Raw genomic sequence first — 24170 nt, 5'->3', positions numbered from 1 at the left:
CGGTACCCAGACTCCAAAAATTGAAGTGTTTTGGAACGAAGACCCTGTGACGGTCCGTCGTATCCATGACGGTCCGTCCTGCAGGTCCGTCCTGAAGTTCAGAGAAGTAACTCCAGTACCCCGATTCCCAGAGTTGAAGTGTTTTGGAACGAAGGCCCTCGACGGTCCATCGTGCCTATGACGGTTCGTCCTACTTGTCGTCGAGGGTAATGAGAAGAGTAGCAGAAGAAATTACACGAGTATGGGACGACGGAGTCCATCACGGTCCGTCACGACCATGACGGTCCGTCACGTGGTCCGTCGACCCAGTCAGTTTTTATCAACAATAATTCTAACTGTTCGAACCGACTAAACAGGTCGTTACACTTTCAATAAGATTCTCTTTAAAGTTTGAATTCGAAATTTATGATTACTACATCCCGAATTAATTTTTAATATAATTTTATAAATATTTATGATTCGTTTTAAAATCTTTAATATATTATTTTAGAAAAAAAGTAATCTATGAAGTATGACTTTTATGTTTATCGGTAATTTTTATTAAAACACTTGAATGTATAATAATTTACTTCTATAGATATTTACACCTCATATTTTTAAAAACACTCATTGTCAGTAGCTTTCCTGTTGTTACATTAGTAATATGACGGGTTTATTAATTTTGTGATGTTTAATCATTAATAAGTGGGTAGTGGGTTGATTTATAAATTATACTGATAAGTTAAATTATAACAAATAGTTGAGTGCCACGTATTTTAAAAAATATATAAATAGTTTAAATTTAAAACCGTTAAATAAGTGGTCAATTTTGAACCCAAAGGTGGATGACAAAGGCATTTTGGAGCCAATAGGTGGGTGGGAAGGATATTTTGGAGCCAATAGGTGGATGGAGGGTAATTTTTTTACAATTTTTAATACTTCGAGGGTATTTTAGGCCCTTTTCCGATAAAAAATTATCGGTACACAATGATCCGGTAAGAACCGATTCTGGTCCGGTCCAACCCGGAACCTATCCGGTAACTAAGGGAATAGACGGAACCTTTGCAAATTTTCGGTAAAACTGATTCCGAGAAATAAATTTGGTAAGGAGGACCGGTTCCGGTAAAATCAATCTTGTTGATTCGGTCCTGTCCAATTGCCAGCCTTATTTCTCATTAAGAAAGACAGACACCCGATGTCCTAAAGGCTCAAGAGACAACATATCACTTGTGCTTACTATGCATATAACTATGACAAATTTAATGTTGTGACAAGTTCAAAATTTTTCGTGGACGTCCGTTAAGACCTTAGTAATAGAGTCTGTTGGTCTCGAGGGCAAACATGCGCATTTTCAAGTTTAAATGAGCCCACAAGCAGGTAAAACCAAATTTTATCAATTTTATGTGTTATAGTCCATGGATTTTTGGTGATTCGGGATTCCAGCTTGTTTTAGGCTGAAATTTTCATGAACGTCAGTTAAGACTTTAATAATGGAGCTAGTTGGTCCTAAGGGGGCAAACATGCACATTTTCAAGTTCAAACCAACCGAGAAGCAGGTTAAACTTGATTATACCAGTGTGCTATAGTCCATGAATTTTTGATGATTTTGAATTTCTACTTGTTTTCGGCCAAAATTTTTCATGAAAGTTCGTTAAGACTTTAGTAATGAAGCTAGTTGGTCTCGAGGGGCAAACAAACGGATTTTCAAGTTCAAACTAATCCAAAATAGATAAAACTAGATTTTACCAAGGTTCGTGTGCTATAATCCAATAAATATAACATAAATTATGAAAATATTTGACAAATGAAAATCTATCAAGTCTAACTAAAAAAAATAAATGACTTGCAATGCAAAGCATCAAGTCAGTACTACTAAAATAAATGAAATTGAAAATGCAACATAAATTTTAAATTTGAAAAGAAATCTAAGGTAATACACTTTTATGTTAAATTTCAACATAACGTATATAAATATGATTATTCTTACTAATTATATCTAATTATCTATTGATCAAATAATTATATGACCAACTAAATATATCAGATAATATAATTACACCATATTTAGCTAAGCCATTTTTCTTTGGGTTGAAATAAACTGTCACTAACTAGAAGATCGTATATTTACAAAATAAAATTTTATTTATTCAATAGTCTAACTTGACTTGCTCAAAAAATATAAAACTATTTTTTTCCACAAGAGCCAAAAGCTATAAATTCCACCAAAACTCACGTGGACGGCTTTCTAAGGAAAAAAGAAAAAAGGATAAAACTTTTCTACTTTGAGTTCCAACTTTTCTATTAATCCTCTAATTCTCAAAATACCCCTAATCCTCAAATGCTATTCAAATAAGAAATAGGGGCGTGCGAAAATCAAATCGAATCGAAAATATTATTAATTTATTGCTACTGAAATAATAGTTTCTAATATTTTTATTAAAAAAATATTGGCTTATGAATTTTGTTTTCAATATTGAGCTAACCGATAACTTCTTAAGACTATAGTGATTTACCACTTTACTCGTACATAAATATTAGTCTCAATACATTACTACTTCCTGCCTTTGCCCTAAAATAAAATCTCTATTCGTCTTAATTTCTCTTTCTGTTGTACTTTCGTAATTTTTTTTAATGTTTTAGTTATTATTGTTTCTATTTGATGAGCATTTATAAAATTACATTGTTGTTTTGGTTAAATTATTGGAGAAGTCATATATTCATTTTATAAGCATTCTCTTACTAGTTAAACCGATAATCAAGTTACGAATTAAAATCGATAAAAAAAATCTTATTAATATGGTTAATGATTTAGTGTATTTAAAAATTAAAAATTGATACACCAAACCATAATATATAAAATCAAACTGAACACACCCCTAATCGAAAATCCAATCGCACAATTCAGAAAAGGGTAAAACTGTCATTATACTACAAACAATTTAATTGTCTTTCCACACTACTATTAAACTTTCAACAATGGCTAAGTTAGAACTCTTCTATTTGTTCTTCTTCATCATCATCATTGACAATTGGCATTGACCCTTCTCTTTCACATACTCACACACAAAACTGTGTGTATATACACATAATTATATATATACTACAGGAATGTTTGTGTGCTTAAAAATCTTGAATATTTTGGTTTGATCCAGCATTTTCAACTATATATTTGCACATTTTTTTTTTGATATTTTTCTTATAGATGATTGTAGAGACGGCGTTGGAAGTACTGGTGCCGTCATGGTGGGAGGTGAAAGTCACCGTTGCTGCTACGGCATTCGTCATCATTTCTTACTGGTTCTTTGCAGCCGGCGGCGATGCTAACGCTGGTGGTCGTGTTGCCGTCGATGATGATTCTTGTGTCGTCGATGATAAAGACAAGGTATTGTGAATTTCTGTGTTTTTGGGTATTGTGAATTTCTGTTTTTGCTTATGAAATTGTTGAAGAAATGTGTATGAAGAGAAATTTTTGTAACCGCTTGTTGTTAATGGATTTGATCTATTCACGGGTAATAGTGATGGTGTGGCTTAGAGGGATGTTACGGGTTCGAATCCTTAGCAAACAAAAACCTACTATTTAAGTGGAATGGAGTATTGAACTGTTGGCGAATTTATTGGTTATTAAAAAAATTGGGCATTGATGATGGGATTTTGGGGCTAATTTAGAAGCATTTTGCTTTGTTTTTTAGGGGGCATTTTACAAGTTGTTTAATTGAATGTGATGTTTTTTGTGGGATTACTGTAATGGTTTACGTATCAGTTAGTTACATGAAACTCTTTTGAAGTTATAGAAAGTGACTTTGTTATTGCATGACAGCAATGATATAAAAAAGGTGAAGAATCATGCTGTATTGATATCCTAATAATACTGATTACTGAATCGGGAAGGTTTTCCTTTGGAATGTTGCTGGTTTTAGAAGTAAAAATAAAGTGTTTCTAATTAAGTTGCTCTTTTGAAAATGCAGAACTGTGCCTCCATATGTATTTATCTTAGGTAGGATAAGACCGAACTCGCTTCAGTTTTTGTTTGTTTCCTACTTTAGAGCCATTGCTTACTTGAGTATTGTAGTTATGAAAAGATGCCAAGAATCAGGAAATACAATTGCAATACTGCTTGACTAACTTCTTCAAATATAATATTTGTTATATTCTAGTCAAAATTGCTGCCTCGTAGGGGTTAGGCTAGTGAATTATGGTTGGTGATCACTCAGTCTCCTACTAAATGCCAAGATGTGTGAAATATGGCGTGTTTTATGATAAGTCTGGTTTAAATGGCTTATGATTCAGGCATAGTACTAGTAGTAGTGATAGTATATATTATAAGAGAAGAAGGGCAATTTCACTTTGGTTTTTGTTTGTTTGTTTCTTTTATTTCTTAATAAAGAGCCATTGCTTACTGAGTGTCTTGGTAATGAAAAATATGCCAAGAATCACGAAACACAGTTGCATTTATGGTTGACCGGCTTCTTTAAATGTTTTATTTGTATGTATTCTAGTCGAAATTGCTGCCTTGGAAGGGAAGTTTCAGAAAAACATTGCTGCTTGGAAGGGTTAGACCAGGGAAGTGTGGTTAGTGGTAACTCAGACTCCTACTAAATGCCAAAATGTGTGAAATGACGTGTCTTATGAGAAGTTTTGTTGATGATTGAGTCATAGTAGTAGTAGTAGAGTTGTAGTTGTAGTACATAATCAGGAGCCATACGCCTAAATATTTCAGAAACCTAACAATATGCTGTGGCATTATGTCGACATGGAATATAATGATAAATGATGTGTGAAAAAATATGTAATTTTTGATCTATGAGGTTTATGTTGTAGCCTACCACAAATAACCTATTTCCTTTATTTTTTTGACTAGTAACATTGTATTTCAGTCAGTACTTAGGTAGTACTGAAAAACCATATTTACAAAAACAAGAAAAAGATTAAAGTCCTTCCAATGCCAAGCCAGGAACTAGATGGACCCTAAACCATCTATGATTGACTCAGTCTCATTGGAGTAGACATTTGTACACCAAAAAAAGAACAACAAAATACATTTAAGCTTGACTTCCTGAAGGTTGTTGTCCCTATTTTCAAAACATCTATCATTTCTCTCTCTCCATATAGTCCACCATATACAAGCAGGTATTATCCTCCATCTTTCTCTGTTTATAGCCCCAACTCCAGCCTCCTCCCAACTGAAAAGAATCTCAGCAATCTTACTAGGCATACTCCAGGAAATGCCTCTGAGATTAAGGAAAATCTGCCACAGTTGAACAGTGAAATGGCAGTGTAGAAAGAGGTGTTTTACTGTCTCTGTATCCTTACAACATAAGGAGCATCTGTTGCACCTCTCTTGGCCACATTGACCAATGTCAGAACTGCTTCATTGACTAGCAGCCAGGTGAAGCATGCCACTTTTTGTGGCACTTTGACTCTCCAAATTTGCTTCCAAGGTCATTTGAAGTCTTGATTCTCCATAAGACTTGTTTGCTTATATCCTTCACCCTGTATCTTCCTTTGTTGTGCCCATGGCACCATAAATAGTCTTCACCTGGTTGGTTTCCTTGGAAATTCTCAGTAGTTTGAAAAGTTCAATCATTCTGGGAATTTCCCAGTCATTCGTTTCCATCCTTGTGGTGACCACATTTCAGCAACAGTTTTCTAATGGTGTTGAGCCAAAACAAAGATGTCAGGAAAGAGATCTTTTAAGCTCACAGTACCCACCCATTTATCAATCCAAAAACTTGTTTTTCTACCATTTCGAACTTTGACAGTTGATTGATTACTGAGGAACTGCCAGAATATTCTAATGGATTTCCAGAGGCTAATACCATAAGGGGTGTTGACCTCTTTAGTTACCCATGTGTTCAGTTGCTCATACTTGCTCTTGATCTATGAGGTTTATGTTGTAGCCTACCACAACTAACCTATTTTTTTTTTTTGCTGAAACAAAAATAATGATAGCATTACCTTCCCTATTAGCAGCTGAATGTTTTGGCAAAATAGTAAACTAAATCAAAGGCAATGGTGTCAATGAACTGATGAGGATGCACATCTATACAGTAATAATATAGTTAATTCAGTGTTATTCTTCCATAAAGGGAAAAAAAGGTCCCTTTCTTTTTTCTTCATGTAATAAGTTGGTTAATCAAATTAATTTCATTGTGAATAATTTGGGAATGAGGGCATTGTTGATTGATTGGATGTGTAAGGTTATTTTATTTGCTTCAAATGTTTGGGTGTTGTTGCAAGGTTGTTTTTATTTTACTCTGATCAGTGTGTTCCTTAGGGACTCCAAAAATTTTAAAGATGAAAATTGGTATGGTGGTTGCACTTGGGACGGTCTTTTATTGGAATGTGTTTGCACTACATGTCTGATTAGATGTTTCTGGATCAGACTCTCCACATATTATTAATTTCAGTTTCACCATATAAGCTTTTCAGTAGTATCACAAATAATGTGCATGAAAGGATAGGATTTGAAGCATAATAACAAAGAAGAGAACATGTAAAGTCAAAGAAAAACTAAAAAACTATAAAAAAAAATTAAAGTAATTGTCAGCTAACTGGAATAAGTTTGGTTTGGTTAAGGCTTGCTCAAAACAAAAGGGTGGTTTGTATTATTCAGTAAAAGTTAAATTCTTTGGGAAAAGAAATTTGTTTTATTCGCAAAGAGATGTCTTTTGTTCTTTTCAACCGTCTTCAGAGAAGTCTAGGCCAAGCACTATTGTTAGTGCAGCTTATTGTCTTTGAACTTAAATATATGTTAGCTTAAGCTAGTGGACCCATGTTGTACTTAGCTATATTTTGATTTCTTTGATTTTGGGAAATGTAAAATGTGGGGTCAAATTTTATTTTCTGATGGTATATGTATAAGGTGAATGTTCCATTTCAAGAAAGTTGACATTACATTGAAGAATCCAACTTGAAACGAAACCCTCAATTTGAAATAAGGAGTATACACTTGGTTATTGTGAAAAAACTAACTAGTAAGATTTAAAGTACTTGGCAGCAGTTTTTTGGAGTTCTAAAATGCTCAGCTGATTAATATGTTTGAACATTTCTCTTAAGAGTTAGTTAATACAAGAACTCAGCTAAGCAACAACAACACCACACCCAAGTGGAGTCTGGGGAGGATAAAATATACATACCTTACCTTTACCTCGTGGAGGTAGAGAGATTGTTTCCGCAAGACCGTCAGCTCAAGAGCAACAAACCCAACAAAAACATAGCAACTGACAAAGGAAGCAGTGCAAGGTTTACCGATGATGATAGATATCAAAAGCAAGAACTGCAATAATATGATTAGTACAAGGACAAACACCAAGCCTAAACCCAACCCTCCACTACCTACTTACCTTCTACCCTAGTATGTGACCTCCATAGCCTCCTATCTTCGTCATGTCCTCGAAATGTTGAAGATGCACCGTATCCTACCTAATCACCTCTCCTTAATACTTCTTCAACCTACCTTTGCCTCTCATTGACCATACTATCTCCAGCCTCTCGCACCTCCTTACTAGGGCATCCTACATCTCTTCACATGTCCAAACCATCTCAATCTCTCTTCCCTCATCTTGTCCACCATGGCGGCCACTCCCACTTTGTCCCGGATATACTAATTCCTAATTTTGTCGCTCCTAGTATGCCCACACATCCATCTCAACATCCTCATTTCTGCCACTCGCATCTTTTGAACATAGGAGTTTTGACTGGCTAGCACTCCGTCCCATACAACAAAGCCGGTCTAACCACCACTCTATAAAACTTACCTTTAAGTTTTTGTGGTATTTTCATGTCACCCAAGACACCAGATGCAAGCCTCCACTTCATCCTAGCTGTACCATGTCCTTGGATCTTAGACCTCAAATAATTAAATCTTCACTCTTCTGGATAACTTGAGTATCAAGTCTCACTTTTACGTTTGTCTCAAGCATCTAATCACTAAATTTACACTCCATATACTCTTTCTTGGTCCTTCTCAGCCTGAACCTTTTAGACTCCAAAGTCTGTCTCCACGCCTCCAGTCCATCGTTGACTTTGCCGGGAGTCTCCTCGATCAAAACAATGTCATCTGCAAATAACGTATCACCTAGGTTGGCTTAATTTATTCAGTTTAATGTTGAAAATGATTGAATTATCTTCAAACAGAGATTGACTTTATAAAAAATAAAATATAACAGAAATTGTAAATTTAGAACCCCAGGGTAAACATGTGAAGTCAGTAAGTTAAAAAAAAAAAAAAGAACTGATGTGAAAAGTACAAGTCAAAAACCTTCAAAAAGATAATTGGATAAGGCTAAGTTAAATAAGGCTGATGTTGAATAGTAAATAAGTTAAACAACATGAGAAGGTCTTGGTAATATATTCCACCATAGCGGTGAACAGTTGTGAATGCCTTACCTTTCTAATCCACAAAAATCAGAAAGTAATCAGTGGTGTCCACATGTTCATTTGCTTAACATAATAACAATCTGTGATATCCTTGTGTAATACATTTTAAAATAAGAAATTCAATTTGGAACTGAAGAACTTTTTATGGAAAAGATATTGTCAAAATTAGCAGTAATATGCCACTCATCTCTTGGATACAGGCTGATAATTTAACATTAATGTATGTTACGTTTACTTTAGAATGTTTATCAGGAGGCCTGGTTAACAGGAATCTCTGACTTGAAGGAAGTTTCTAGAAAAGAAATTCCTTTGATTCCACTTTGAGAATTATAAACCTTGATGGTTTTCTGGATAAGATTAGATAGTCATTTGTTTAGGTTGTTGACTTTTTTTTGGGGGGGTGGGGTGGGGGGCTTTTGTTTCCATTCTATTATTCAGTTACATTGAGTTATTTTGACATGTGGTTGTGCACTTATTTTGTAGATAGGCCAGTTAAAAGGAGACCCTCCAACTAATTCTGCATATATAATCAAGGTATATTTCTGAACTTGGTGCTCATGCAATATGCTATCATTCTTATCTCTAATTGTGGTGTATTGTACTCCATTGCTATTACTTACCAATTTAATTCATTGTATTGACTCATGTGTTGGGATTTTTAATGCATGTAATGGGTATTTTAGGAATTCATACTTGACTAGTGTTTCTCCTATATTCCAGGTTGAACTGTTAGCTGCTAAAAATCTAATTGCTGCTAATTTGAATGGCACATCAGATCCATATGCAATCATCACTTGTGGTACACAAAAAAGATTTAGGTGACTCTCATCTATTTTTGTTATCCTGTTATCTTGAATGGCCAGTCATATAAATAGATGTTGCATCGTTGAAGAGGAAGTGATGAACTTCTAGTGCAATTACATATTTGTACATTGAATGTCCTTCCAGTTGCTATTAAGTTCACTTAAACAAGCATTTATGAATTTATTTTAACTTGAAAATCAACTTGAGAACCTTATTACATCTTAGTCCTTCCCTTTTTTTGAAAGTTAGTGCTAGTTTTACTTCTTGCTGGTACGATGATCTTCTTCTGATTTTCATCATCTTCCACTTTTTTTTTTTTATATAAAACGATGACTATGAAAATATTGTTAAAATGAGATAAAGTTGTTTTGAACTTTATGTTTTGAGAAAATGGACACTATCTGACATTGGTGGTAGGTTTGGTTTTAAGATGGTGTGTTACTTCATGTATTCTGTAGTAACAGTTGAAAGTCAGCCACAGTTTCTCTGATCAGCTGAGAGCATACGTTCTCTTCTCAGTCAGTTGATTTGTTAACAATGGGTACAATCTAAGATTTGTCTTTAAATTCATCATCAGAAGCAGAGGGCTCCAGCTGGGGGTGGGGGTGAGGAGAAGGAGAGGCAGTTATGTTGACTAGGCTTGAGATATGTGTGTGTGCGTGTGTATGCAAGCGTGCACTTGGGGTGATGAGGAATGGTTAAGTTCTTATACAAAAGCATATATTCAGCATGTATTGTTGTATCTGGTTAACAATGTGTACTCTTGTACCTGTTGCAGTTCAATGATCCCTGGCTCAAGAAATCCTATGTGGGGGGAGGAGTTCAACTTTTCTGTTGATGAGCTGCCAGCAGAGGTAAGCTATTCAACAGACTTGTCAAATGAAGCACAAGTGCTATATTGTGTTTCTGTAATACTCTTTGGAGGTAGTGCTCTAAGTCATTTATTAGATTAACTTGTGGCTACATGAATTTTGGTGTTCTTGGTCATTTTCTTTATTGTGCTTGATTGTTCGGCAGATAAATGTGACAATATATGATTGGGACATAATTTGGAAAAGTGCTGTTCTTGGTTCAGTGACTGTACCTGTTGAAAATGAAGGTCAGACAGGTGCTGTTTGGCATACATTGAACAGCACATCAGGGCAGGTATATATTGATGATTTCATCTTCTTGTTTCCCTTTTTCTTTTGGAATAAAGCATCATGGTTTTGCTTGATGCCGTAAAGTTCTATCCTTGTGAAACTAAATCATGACTGTTTCTTTTCCAGGTTTGTCTTCATATTAAAACAGTAAAACTCAATATCAATTCATCAAGGTAGGGCGTTGTCTTCTTTTTGGGGCCTTTCATTTCTTCCTGTTTGAATGTCAACCATTCTGCATGGGACTAATGCTATTTACTAAAATGCTTAACCTGATAATTTTATTAGGTACTATAATAGTTCAAAATAACTAATAAAACAATTTAACTTAGTAAAAATAGGATCGGGCTGAGTCTTGACTCGTTATATAACTCATTACCTAACCCGTTTTGACCCAAGCAAATTTGGGTTGGGTTTTGACCCGATTGTTGTCTTAACCCCCATTATGACCCGCCCAAATTTGACCCAACCCGCCCAATTTCCACCCCTAATAGTGATCAACCTCATTACGAGTTCCGACAAACTCATGAATTACTATGCTGAACTTTCCAAGCAAGGTTTAGGAGACTATTTCAGATTATAAAGTGACCGTTGCAATCAACACACCAGGCTAGACTCTCCCTGAGCCACAAAACCAGGTGGTTGCTCCATATAAACTCCCACCTAAAGGTCAATTTGGAGAAAAACATTCTTATTGTCCAACTGGTAAAGAGGCCAGTGGAGGACAACCACCATGGATTAAAAAAAACAAACATATGATATTTTAGCCTTGAGAAAAAGTATTACTCTAGTCAAGCCTAAAATTCTGTTTATATACTTTTTCTTGATGATTTCGACCTCTTTCCTGTTGTTAGATTTAATTTTCGGGCAACTGAAACTGTTTTTTTCTAGATCCGGTTGCGACTTTGATTTTCTCCAGATATTGGGCTACTAACATTTCACAAGATGTCTTGATTTGATGTATTTGGCTAAAAAAATACGAAAATCAGAACTTCAAGCCTTAAGATTACTTCTGAATCATTAATGGGAAGTTCAAACTATTTAGCATGGGTTTCCACGAATGATGAGTAGTACCAAGGTCAAGGTGTTCAATATCACTTAACCCAAAAGGCTAGTGAGTACTTGGATAGATGAAAAGACCAAAGCACCGCGGGAGAAGTTTGACGCTCAATTATATAGTCTCTAGTGATGACCTGTTGATTCCAAGATACTGTCCTTGTACCTTCCATTCCATACATGCTATTAAGTCTGTGAAAAGGCTCGCGCTTTATATACTTATGACACATCTCGTTTTTATGACGTGATATCTCGAATGAAAAAAAATTAAAGAAATAAGAATCAAGTATGTCAACTTACTTGGGACAAGTACATGCAATCACGGATGAATTTGAGGGTTTGATGCCAGTTACTACAAACCTAGAAGAGCCAAATCTGGGTGTGATAACACACAGGTTGTTACTAAAAAATAAATAACAGAGTAACAAATTATCATTAAGAAAGGGGGGGGGGGCAGCATATATGATTTTGCTGATCCTTTATTTCACTAGTTGGCAAGTGGATGACGAGATGTAATCTAATTTCTTTGTTTTGCAATAATTAGATAATGCTTTTCATGTTCAATTTGAACATTACGCTTTCAATGGAGAGTTGCAGGAGACTTATTTAGTACAAATTACTCTTTCGATTGCTGGAAGATTATTTATCCATCAGCAAAATAACTGATGATAGTGTTATAGTTCTGTCGTATCTATCTCACCAAAAGATAATATTTCTGAGAACTGGTGGATAATGTTCTTTCCTCTCCGTGTTCTTTCTTGGTGTCTTAGGGGGTTGAATGGCTGTGCTAATACTCGTAGAAGGATTGGTTTGGATAAAGAAGGGCCTACTGTAGTTCATCAGAAACCTGGCCCGCTGCAAACAATTTTTGATCTCCCTGCTGATGAGGCAAGTGCTGATTTGGTTTTATAGAGGTCTCTTAGTTTTGCAAGGATACTAAGTTGGACAACCAGACTATTCAGCTTGATCACTGAAGGAACCATTAATTGCAGGTTGTTGAGCATAGTTATTCTTGTGCACTTGAGAGGTCATTTTTGTATCATGGACGTATGTACGTCTCCTCGTGGCATATTTGCTTCCACTCAAATGTATTCTCAAAGCAAATGAAGGTCAGTTCCACCTTAAGTTCTATGCCCTAAATTGGAAATTGGGACCTTGTGAATTTGCTCTTTGAATTTTTTCAAGCATTTACTTGTGGTGTTTGTTTGTTTGTTTGTTTTCCCCAATGCTAATTAGCTTGTCCTGGGTGCAGTACTTCCATTCAGAAGGCTAGTTACAAATATTTCTACTGCAACCTCACTTGTTGATATTTTGAACTTTGGAGGATGTTATTCAAAATTTATTGGAATTTTTTTCTGATTGATAAACAAAATTTGATTCTGGCTAAAGACATCCCTTTTCTATTTATCCTAATATTTTTCTTTCCAACCCTGGATCTAACTGGTCAAGACTGTATTTCCCCCCAGACATTTTGATATAGTAAATCTATATCAAGAATGATGAAGCTTGTGTATTCTAGGCTGCTCATTTGACCTAGTTATTTCTTTTTTCTTTTCACAGGTAGTTATTCCTTTAGGAGATATTGACGAGGTATGATATTATCTGTGCATGTTATGAGGATTGTCATTTCCAAGTTGTCACAGTGCTTGGGAAGGTTGCCTTGGAAATATTTTGGAAATTGATGGTAGTGTTATTTTGCTTTTAGATAAGGAGGAGCCAGCATGCATTCATTAACCCTGCTATTACAATAATTCTGCGTACAGGTGCAGGTGGTCATGGGGTACCTCCTTTAGGAAATCCTGATGGTTAGTAAACCAACCTATTTTGTGAATTTCAATTATCTTATATGTTTTTTCTTCCTTCAAATGAGTCGGCAAGTTGGATAATGAATGAGCTTTTCAGTTCTTTTGAGTTTTGGTTTGTTAGGAGGGAAGCCCTGTGCAAACTGATTTTGGTTGAGATGTAGAATGATTGACTGATTTGTTAGGAGGAGATTCTCTGTTGACTTGTATAACTCTTGTAGACTCCTAGCACGATAATGCGAGTCTGAAGTTCATGCCAAGTTTCGTTTATGTAGTATCTACTTTTATAAAGAAAATGATGACTGACCCAAAATAGTATCTACTTTTATTTTAAGAAAAATGAAGTTTTACAACAAGCAGCAGTCCATTTAGTCTCTCGTGAAGCAGATAATCCAAGACATTCATTCAAGAGGAGCTATAAGCAGCAGTCTTGGCTGGATCACTGTAACTTCTACCCTATATGGAGTAGAGAATAGCGTGATGTAGGATTATTTTGTTTGGTAGGTGCTATGCTGAACTGTAATGACAAAAACAACATATCTAGGAAATCCCACTAAGTGGGGTCTGGGCTATGCTGAATGGCAGTTGGGTTATAATGTCCAAATAGTTTTTGTTTTTTTTTAATTCATTGCTCACTTGATAATAAAATTGTTTCTTAATTATCAAAAATAATAAATGAAATTTTAAGTACCATATAACCCAAAATTATTCAGATGGAAAGCACAGTATTTGTCTAGAGGTGGAAGATTGGCCCTGATCAAGTCTGTCTTAGATGCTTTGCCAACAGATTTGATGTTAGTTTTTCCTCTCCCACCTAAGGTGAAGGAAAGAATTGATGCATCAAGGAGGATTCTTTTGTGGAACTGAGAGAAGAGTACAAAGGATTTCATTTGGTTAAATAAAAGACTGGAAATCTTTCAAAGAAATAAATTGGGTTAGGCATTAGAAACTTGAAGAAGCAGAACAAAAGCCTTGTGATGAAGTGGTTGTGGAGATTTCCTGAAGAGGAGCAGGCCCTTTGGGTTAGAGTGATTCAGGCCAAGTATGAGAAGATAGACTACTGGAAGCTAAGGAAGTGAATTTAGGGATGGCAATGGAGCGGGGCAGATGTTAGGGTGGGGTGGGGCGGGTTTAAGGCTATGCGGGACGGGGCGGACGGGTTTGAGGTTGTGGGGGGCGGGTGAAGTGGGTTTTTTTAAAACTAATGCGGGGTGGGAGGGATGGGGTATATGCGATTTTTTGTGGGTTGAAATTTAATTTTAATTCTTTACACGTTATATGAGTGATAGAGCATTATTTATTAAGATAATTTTGAGGTGATAGACTAGCTGAATTTCATGGCACCCTATATCATTTTGGAGGATTGAAAGAGGGAGAAGACACTCTCAGGTGGTTTCATCACAACAAAGGTATCTTTATGGTTAGCTCTGCCTACAAGAATCTGAATCAAATGAGACTCAACTGAGATTTTAGCCTTGGAAGCTTATCTGGAAAGTCAAAATTCCGTATAAGGTGGCAATCTTTACTTGGTTGGTAGTAAAAGAGGCAGCACTAACTTAGGATAAATCTCATGAAGAGGGATTGTGTCCTAGTGTTTTGTTTGTGAGAAACAAGCTGAGACAATCAACCATCTGTTGTGTTTCTTCACTGTAGGGTGGTTAGACAACTTTAGAACTTGTTTACCAGCTTCAGGGGCACGAGTTGGACCATGCCACAAAGGGCAAGTTAAGCTATAGAAAGCTAGAACAATGAAGGTAGTGGCAGTACAAACCAAAGCAGATGGAGAATTGTCCCAACAGTGATTTGGCGAACCATATGGCCGGAGAGAAATATGAAATGTTATGAGAGCATTACACAGGATTAAAATGACTTGTATTATCACGTTTTTCTGTTGGTGCTGTTCTGAGTAAGTAGATGATCCTATAGCTATTATAGATATCATAGGTTCTTTGTAAAGATGAAGTAGGATCTAGTTTAGTTTTGTTGTGTATGCTCAACTGTATGTAGTTCCATGATGTAATTTGGGATCCCAGCCTTTAATGCTGAAGATTTATACACAAAACTGTATCTTTGTAAAAAAAAAAAATAAAGGAAGTTTTCTTTTTCTACCACCTAATACTCAAAGCTTTTAGGGAAAAACAAAAAACAAAAAAGAACTCTAATATCTACCTGTTGGCTGGCACCACATGTTCTTCAAGCTAACAACAAACTAAAAAACACACACAATTAACTCCTCTATCAATAGTCTTTCAAGTTAAAACGAGATACAAATTGTGAAGACGAGAAGTTCTTTATTTCAACTCATGTTAGTGGTGAATTTAATATTGACATTCTTGATTCTTAATATTGATTGTCTAATCACATGATATTTCAACTTCCAGGGCGAGTACGATATATGTTCGCGTCTTTTTGGAATAGGAATCATGCAATTAGAGCCTTGCAACGCTCAACAACGAACTACCATGAAATGCTAGAAGCAGAGAAAAAGGTATTTTCTCTGCTTTTAATTAGTTCGTTTTTCTAATTATTTGAGATATTAATCAGTTATACATTCTTAATGAAAGTTGCTTCTAGAACATCCTACAAATCAAATTGCCTGCTTCACTGTGTTTTTCCTCTTATTTTTTTGTTGATGAAGTTATAATTTATTAATGAGATGGGGAGATCCCACATACAAGTTGTATACAAAATGTAGAGAATCTAAAAGGAAGAGATGAGTATCTACAAAGAGCATCAACAGCAACACAATATCACTAAGTGCTTCAAAGTTGTACAAATTTGTTATTTCCAATAATCTATACAAACAAGTTCTCTATCCGTCAAAGGCTCTCCTATTTTCTCGCATATTAGCTGCATGAGTGCAGGAGGAGATCTTCTGATTTCCTTCTCTTTCTCCCAATTTATATCCTAGAAGCACCTCTCTGGCAGTCCCTAGTATCCATGTTACTCTCAAATTTATGCTCCAGACCATACCCATAATCTGGATGCAATAGGACAGTGAACTAGTAAGTGATTGCATCCTTTCCCACCTGTGTTACTGTGCTTCACATTGGAAATATTTCCTACTTAAGTTAACTATACCAAAAGAGTCATGTAGCAAATAGGATACGTATCATGTAAGCTACCTAGTTCTAATGCATTAGCATACTAGACATCAAATTTATGTCTTTCTTCTATTTATCATCTTATCTCACTTCTAATTGACGGATGATTTCTTCTAGTATAGTTAATATCTCTATTTACACTCTAGGAAAGAAGAAAACTTTGGATAGCTGTTTGATTTTGATTACCATATTGATGTTCTCTCATGAAGAGCTATACCGTGATAGGAAGCCGTTTAGAGTGATAAACATTCAGGCATATCGATGTATATTGCGAGCATGAGAATGCTGTGTAGAATATAAAGAAAGAAAATAGAAAAAGGAAGGGACTAGAGTACATGTATTGACTTGTGATGGATGATTCAATTGCCTAGTAGTGCATAAGAATGACATAAAGCACCCTACTTTTATGTGCTTGTAAATAGATCCTTGTTCCAAGGAAAAAAGGGTGATTGCTTTCATGCTGATCAATTGTAAGAATATAATCCTAGACAATAATCTTAATCATCGGGAGCAGACATGGGCCTTTTGAGGGCAGAGGCAAGTCAGCAACTTCATATCAATAATCTCTATTTCATTAGACCTCACTCTTCTAGTATAGCTCTGTGCCATGTTGATAACATCCCGATTACTGGGTTTCAAATAGGATTGGATAAATTAGGTTTAAAAAGGAACGGTTACTGGTTAATATGTATGTATTTATTATTTTATTTTTGTATTTTATCAAAAATGAAAGGAATAGTGATTGGTTGTAAATCAACGCAAACATGTTGGAAGTAGCATGTACGAGTTTCTTCAATGTGATTGCATTGTGTAACTGTGCAAGGAAGGTCCCAAGTTACATGTTAATTATTGTTTGCCTAAATATTTTTTATTACTCAAGAATGATGCTCATGTTTCATTTCTCATAAGCATCTTATCAACTTTTTTGCCAAGCAGAAGAGCAAAGAAATGCTCTGTTAATCTTAGAGGCTACAAAACATTGCTAAGAGGTATAACAATTTGTTGTTGTCACTGCATACTTCTGATGTTGTGTAATAATATTTTATCTGTGACTTGTTGAAGCAACATCATGTGCAGATGTGTTCTTAATCTCAGCAGTTTTAAATTTGTTCATAAAGCTTAGAATTTAAGAAGTTTGTTATTATTTATAGTGCATCCTTTGGTCATGACAGTTTTCCCTAGATTTTCCATTCTATACCTATGTTTATCTTCTCGGTCATGACCCCCCATGCCCACACATTTTCCATCTTGGTTTTCTTTTAGGAGAGGGAACAGTCAGCACTACGTGCACATAGCAGCTCAGTTAAAGGAAATAAAAAGATGGATATGAGCCAGGAAGAAAATGTGCCAATGACTGGGAAATCTCAGCCTTTTATTAAAGAAGAAGTCCTATCTGGTATATACAATGTATGTATGAAACCTAAGCTCTTATCATTTAGCAACTAGAACCTTGATACATCATTTAAGATTTTATTATAAATTTTCAGGACACCTTCCCATGTACACCTCAACAATTTTTTGACATACTATTGTCTGATGGTTCAAATTTCACTACCGAGTACCGTACAGCACGCAAAGATTCTAATCTCAACGTAAGTTCCATGTCCTGGTTTCTTACAGTTGGAACGTTTTTGTGAACTGTGCTTCTCATTTTATGCACTTCAGAGCTCAAGTACTACAGTTTTTGTTTTCTTTTCCTTTATTTTCAAAAAAAAAAAAAAACTTTTTTGTGGGTGAAGCAGGATGTTTAACTATAGTTGGATGTCAAAATAATTTCTCACTCAATTGAAATGCATCTTTTTGGGCATATGCCCAGTCAAAAGTAAAAGAGGTAGGTAATAGCTGTAGTTCCAAGAGGAAATAAGCATGTTAGTTACCTTGAAGAACCTGTGATATTGATTATCAGGTTGTAGTGTTTCTGGTGCAATTTCTTATTAATCTTTCTATTTATTGGAAAACAAAGTTAGCAGAAAATGTGAACTATGTGGAAATACATTTTCTCCATACCTTGAATGTGATGGTATGTTGTGTGTATATATCCAAATCTGCATGGAGTTTACTGCTGGGTATATGCTCGGGCCTGTCAGAAGGGGCTGAAGAGGAGCAAGGGTTGCTGGTGGTGGTTAGGAACATGAAAGTAGCACTGAGGGGAGAGCAATTTAGGAGATTTAAAAGATGATGAGTTGAGAAGGCTTTTTTCTGAATCGAATGGAAAGAAAATGATACTTTCAGCTCTAGGAAATTCCCTTTAGGTTGATGAGGTATTGAAACATAAAGCTAGAATTGCCTATCACAATCTGAAAGAAGCATTACTTGCTCATAAATCTTTTATGTTCTGAAAGTCTGATGAATTTGATACATCACTGGCCTCACCGTATCTGATTCCTGTTCCTACACTTAATTTTTTCTACGGAAAAGGGTCTAAAATACCCTCAAAGTATTGGAAATGATACAAAATTACCCTCCATCCACCTATTGGCTCCAAAATACCCTTCCCATCCACCTATTGGGTCCAAAATACCCTTGTCATCCACCTATTGGGTCCAAAATACCCTTGCCATCCACCTTTTGGTTCAAAATTGACCACTTATTTAACGGTTTTATATTGAAATTATTTAAATATTTTTTTAAATACATGGCGCTCAACTATTTGTTATAATTTAACTTATTAGTATAATTTATAAATCAATCCACTACCCATCCATTACTAATTAAACCCTCCAAATTAATAAATCACTCACATTATTAATGCAACAATAAAAAAGCTACTGCCAATTGAGTGTTTTAAAAAATTTGAGACGAAAATATCTATAGAAGTTAATTATCATACATTCAAGTGTTTAAATAAAAATTACCGATAAACTTAAAAGTCTGACTATGTTCATCTTATTTATTCTTACGTCCCAATTATGTGATGTTACTTCATAGTTAATTTTATTTCAAAATAATATATTAAATGTTTTAAAACAAATCATAAATATTTATAAAATTATATTTTAAAAAAGTGAATGAATTAATTCGGGATGTATTACTTCTTTCCTTTAATCATAAATTTCTAATTCAATCTTGAAAGAGAATTAAATTGAAAGTGTCCTTCTAAATAAGCGGCTCAACATAAATTTAATTGGGGCTTCGATTCGGACTCGAATAATTTTGGATGTCATTTTCATTAATCTATAATTTTATCGTGTTTTAGTAGTGTTTATGAAGATTTTGATATTATAATTGGATTATTGATTGGGTGGGGTTTAGTTAGTAATGGGTTGGTTTATAAATAATACAAATAAATTAAATTATAACCAATAGTTGAACATCAAGTATTTTAAAAATATTTAAATAGTTTAAATTTAAAATCATTAAATAAGTGGTCAATTTTGAACTCAAAGGTGGATGACAAGGGTATTTTGGAGCCAATAGGTGGATGAAAAGGGCATTTTTGAGCCAATAGGTGGATGAAGGGTAATTTTGTACCATTTTCAATATTTCATGGGTATTTTAGACCCTTTTTCGTTTTTTCTATGATCAACAGGGAAAAAATTGCTTATATTTTACTGTTACTAAACTACTTTAAATCGAAGTTGCTTTAGACTCAGGTGCAGATGTCAGGTACAAGTGTGGATCTAGAGGTCGGATCCTCTATGATCTAAATTTTAAGATTTGGGGATACGGATCCATGTATGGATACGGGTGACCGGATTCGGCTAAATATAATTTAAATACCTAAAAATAGAGTTATTAAACCTAAATTATGAGATATTATGTGGAAAGCTTGAGGAGAAATTAGGGATGGCAACTGGGCGAGGCGGGATAGGGCAAGCCTTAACCCGTTTAGATTTTTACTGGCCCTACCCCACCCCATTTAGTAATTTTTTTAAAAAAAATCCATGCCCTGCCACGCCCCACTCTATTAAGCCCTGCCCCGCCCCACTCTATTAAGCCCTGCCCTACCCTCTTTTTCAATTTTTGCTTGTTATTCTTTTATTTGTAATATGTTCAATCCTTCTGTACAATATTCTTTCTGATTTAGAATACAAGTTCAAACTCCCTTTTGAACTTGCATTTATACATGCATTCTTCAAACCTTTTGAAATAATCAAGATATTGAAAATTAAATATGAAATACTTAATCTCGAATTGATATATATATATATNATATATATATATATATATATATATATATATATATATATGTAAAAAAAAAAGAGTAATAGAGAAGTCTCTGACTTTAGAATAGCAACACAATTGTGAAATAAAGTGGATTAGTGAAACTCATCAGTGAGAGTGGTGTTCAGAGTAATAATCTACTTTGCTCTGTTCTTCTTACATAATTCAAAAATAACTGCAGAACTGTGTATCACCCCGCCCTGCCTCATTTAGGTTTTACCCTTCCCTGCACCCCGCCCCATTTAGGTTTTACCCTGCCCCACCCCACGCTGCCCTATCCCCATTGCCATCCCTAAGAAAATATTGATAAGTGGAGAATCTTGAAAGGAGATGAAAGAAAATGGAGTGACAATAGTTTTATATATTCATTTTCTTCAATTCCACCTTAGTTTTGGTTTTATTTTATAAATCATTGAATATGTCTAGAATTTCACTCTCAAATTTGGTCAAAGTTAGTTTTGGTTTTATTTTATAAATCATTGAATATGTCTAGAATTTCACTCTCAAATTTGGTCAAAGTACCCAAAACTAGTTGACCAGATTGGGTACGGATCCCACATCCAAACCCACATCGTGTTGACACGGGTGCGGCACCGAAAGTGAAGAGTCCAAGCAACATAGCTTTAAATCACCTAAATACGAGTGGACAATTTAGGAACTGAATTTAGCCTTTTTCACTTCTTCCTGCATACTGTAGAAATGTTTCCTCAATTAATAAAGGTTATCCTTAACCCTGAAAACAATAAGAAAAATTTGATGATGCGAAATAATCCATCAAGAAGTAAGAAAGTGTAATATGAGTTATTTCTTGATGGAACAAAAAGAAGTAACCTTTCAGAAGGATGAAAACAACTGCTTATGTTTAGTTGATGTGTTCTTTGTAGACTTGGACCTCTTTGTTCCCTTTTGTCTTGTAAAATTCGATTGACCTCTGCTGATTTTTAACTAAATTAGTTTTGGGGCATAAAAATTTCAGACTTCAAGAAAAAGAGGAAGTAAATAAATATGAAGTAGTTGTCACAGGCGTACATTTCTTTTTCTGCAATTGGGTCAACAAAATTTAGCACATCTTTGGAAGTTCAGTTGTTCCTGTCTAGAGCTAGAGTGACCCCAAAATAAAAATTGCTTCACTCCTGTGGCCTTAACTATGGCTAAACTTTTGAATGCCTTTATTTTTATAGATAGGTCCATGGCATTCTGCTGATGAGTATGACGGCCAAGTCAGAGAGATAACATTCAGAACCATATGTAACAGTCCCATGTGTCCCCCAGATTCAGCAATGACAGAGTACCAGCACGCCATCTTGTCACCGGATAAGAAAATGCTGGTATCTCATCATTTCTTTTGCCACCTTGTTTACTGGTTGCTTTTATGCTATAATAATTTGTATTATATTAATTACCATTTTCCTTTCTTTTAGGTTTTTGAGACTGTACAACAGGCCCATGATGTCCCATTTGGATCATGCTTTGAGGTATTGCTGGGTTTGCTCATCAGCCCATATTCGTTTTCCAGTATTTGTGCTTTCAATTCAATGGTGGTCCTTATAGATGACCCCACATGCTATGTATCATTGCTTATCTGCTGTAGGATTGCCCCTTGTTTATCTATAATTCGATTTGTCATTGAATCAGGTTCACTGTAGATGGTTGTTAGAGGCATCTTCTGACTCGTCCTGCATTTTAGACATAAAAGTTGGTAAGTTTCTCTAGGCTATGGTTTCTCGTTCAGTTGGAAGTGTTTAATCTACTATTCATTTGTCACCTTTTGCTCGTTCTAAAGAATTTCTCGTTCCTGGTTCACCGATTATTTTTGGTAATTTTTTATAATAGATTTTTTTCTAGAAATAGACCAGGCAAGATCTGGAATATTTGTCTACATTGTTCATTTTGTAATGCACCACCAGGAATGACTTTACCTTTGTGAAAAATCAACCAGTGTCATTTATCAACCTCTTAGTATCTTTTGGCTGCTCATCTTTCTAATCATCCTTGTGTTGCATGTCTGCTTTTAGCTTATCATTTTTTTATACTTTCTGTCACTTACCTTACTAGTCACCTTGTAGTACTCTTTCGTCGACTCTTATGGACTACTCTTTCATTTTTTACTTACTGAAAAGTCTCTTGAGGGCCAAAGGCTGCGTTTGAAATTTGATTGATTATGAGCCCGGCCCCCTACTCTTCTCCACTTTAAGCCCCGAGATTTCGCCTGCCATAGGGTTTGAACCTATGATGTGCGCCCACACATCACGTTTTGTGCTCTTACCACTTTGACCAAAGCCCTGGAGGCTATGGGAGATTACTACCCTTTTCATCCATCATGCTGGGATTTTAAGTAGGTGTGAATCTGTTTGCCTCTTGCAATGGTTTGAGCCTTCACTTGTGCTTCCCAAGTTCCTCCTAAGATCATTTGATGTTAAGCTGCAGTTAGAAAATTTCTTTACTCCAAGCTGATTGGTCTGAATCTGTATTGTCATCTTATTCAAGTCTATTTATGTGAATCTCCACTTTCCGGGATTACACTGAGTTGTTGTATCTATCTGTATGAATTATAGCATATGATACAGCCCACGTATAGTTCATAGATGTCAATTGTGTTACATGATGGTTACAGGAGCAACTGTGGTAAAGTATATCTTATATGGGTGACCAGGAAGATTAGAATTCAAAGTATCAACCATCTAACATATTAAGAATGGGGATATGAATTATTACGTTGTAAAGGCGAACTAACTTCTGAGATTCGAACAGGTACGCATTTCAAGAAATGGTGCATTATGCAGTCTAAAATTAAGGCAGGAGCTGTCGACGAGGTAAGATTTTCATGCTTTTACCTATATCTGCAGCGAAGCTGACTCACAAGAAACTGATTATGTCATATCCCCCCCTTGTACTCTCTTCCATCCCTATGCAGTACAAGAAAGAGGTTGCAACAATGACAGGGATGGCTCGTTCATTTGTTCAATCCGGACTCTCAGGTAATGAAATGCAAAATGCTGCATCTGAGCCTTCCATTACTCAATAGAACGTCTAATTTAGGTTATATTTAGCTTCAGGAATCTTTGAAAGTGTGTTATAATTCTGTTTTTATTTGTTTGTAAGTAAGATAGTACCACCATAAGTCCATGTAATCTTTGGATAGCAACTGCACCCTATTCCTCAAACAGAGGTCAAGTGGTGCTTTTTTGTAAACTAGTTTCTGATAACGTGCATTGCACGTTTGTCCCTTACTATTATTATATTTTTTTTATTTAAAAGTGAGTTATAAAATATAAAATATTGAAATTAACAATATTAATTTTACTTTTTATTTTTTATTCATTAAAATAAATCATAAAATAGAATGGTGCATTTGCTATCAAACAAACCAGAAATATGTGAAAACTGGGGGTAAAATATGCCTATGAATTCCTAATTGAAAAATAATAATAAATGTATCGAATGCCTTTAATGAAATAACAAAGGCGTGAGACAAATTTATCAGAAATATAAATTTCAATACACATCCTGCATACTACAACAAGAAGATCCTAAAATGTGTACCAAACAAATGACTTATTTTTCTATAAAGCACCTAAACATCGAAGCTTAACGACAATACAATAAGATTGCCTTGAGAATGCAATTATTTGTGATACGTCCACGGGTCTACATATGAGTATATTTTATTGTATTTATATAAAATATAGCATTATTTGTGTTAGTTTTTGATGACATGATGTTTCAGTATTCATGAAAAATTC

The 24170-nt window shown here is 35.1% G+C and overlaps 1 protein-coding gene across 2 annotated transcripts; it reads left to right on the top strand.

Annotated features, from left to right (window-relative positions):
• Positions 1–2967: 2967 nt before the first annotated feature.
• LOC107026895 (BAG-associated GRAM protein 1-like) lies at positions 2968–23684 on the top strand. Of its 2 annotated transcripts, XM_015228006.2 has the most exons (18): positions 3182–3361; positions 8842–8892; positions 9079–9176; positions 9941–10016; positions 10180–10308; positions 10431–10477; positions 12128–12245; positions 12350–12466; positions 12918–12947; positions 13063–13162; positions 15541–15647; positions 17527–17670; positions 17751–17855; positions 21609–21755; positions 21849–21902; positions 22063–22126; positions 23179–23240; positions 23342–23684. In XM_015228006.2, the coding sequence occupies exons 1-18, from the start codon at positions 3182–3184 to the stop codon at positions 23450–23452; spliced, it is 1740 nt and encodes a 579-aa protein (XP_015083492.1). In that variant the 3' UTR covers positions 23453–23684. The 2 variants fall into 2 exon arrangements, with proteins under 2 accessions (XP_027775156.1, XP_015083492.1); XM_027919355.1 differs by lacking the exons at positions 17527–17670; positions 17751–17855 and having other exon boundaries at positions 2968–3361; positions 23342–23657.
• The last annotated feature ends 486 nt before the right edge of the window (positions 23685–24170 follow it).

Source organism: Solanum pennellii, chromosome 8, assembly GCF_001406875.1.
Source record: "Solanum pennellii chromosome 8, SPENNV200".
Taxonomy (NCBI): domain Eukaryota; kingdom Viridiplantae; phylum Streptophyta; class Magnoliopsida; order Solanales; family Solanaceae; genus Solanum; species Solanum pennellii.
Note: the sequence above shows the minus strand (reverse complement) of the source record. Positions and strands in the feature narration are given on the sequence as shown.

What these genes read in the sequence shown, in the direction of transcription:
- LOC107026895 (XM_015228006.2), top strand. Translation starts at nt 3,182, where the DNA reads ATGATTGTAGAGACGGCGTTGGAAGTACTGGTGCCGTCATGGTGGGAG. An exon ending in TATTCTCAAAGCAAATGAAG is followed by an intron (nt 12,467 to 12,917) that starts GTCAGTTCCACC and finishes TTCTTTTCACAG; the next exon opens with GTAGTTATTCCTTTAGGAGA. An exon ending in TGCTAGAAGCAGAGAAAAAG is followed by an intron (nt 15,648 to 17,526) that starts GTATTTTCTCTG and finishes GTTTTCTTTTAG; the next exon opens with GAGAGGGAACAGTCAGCACT.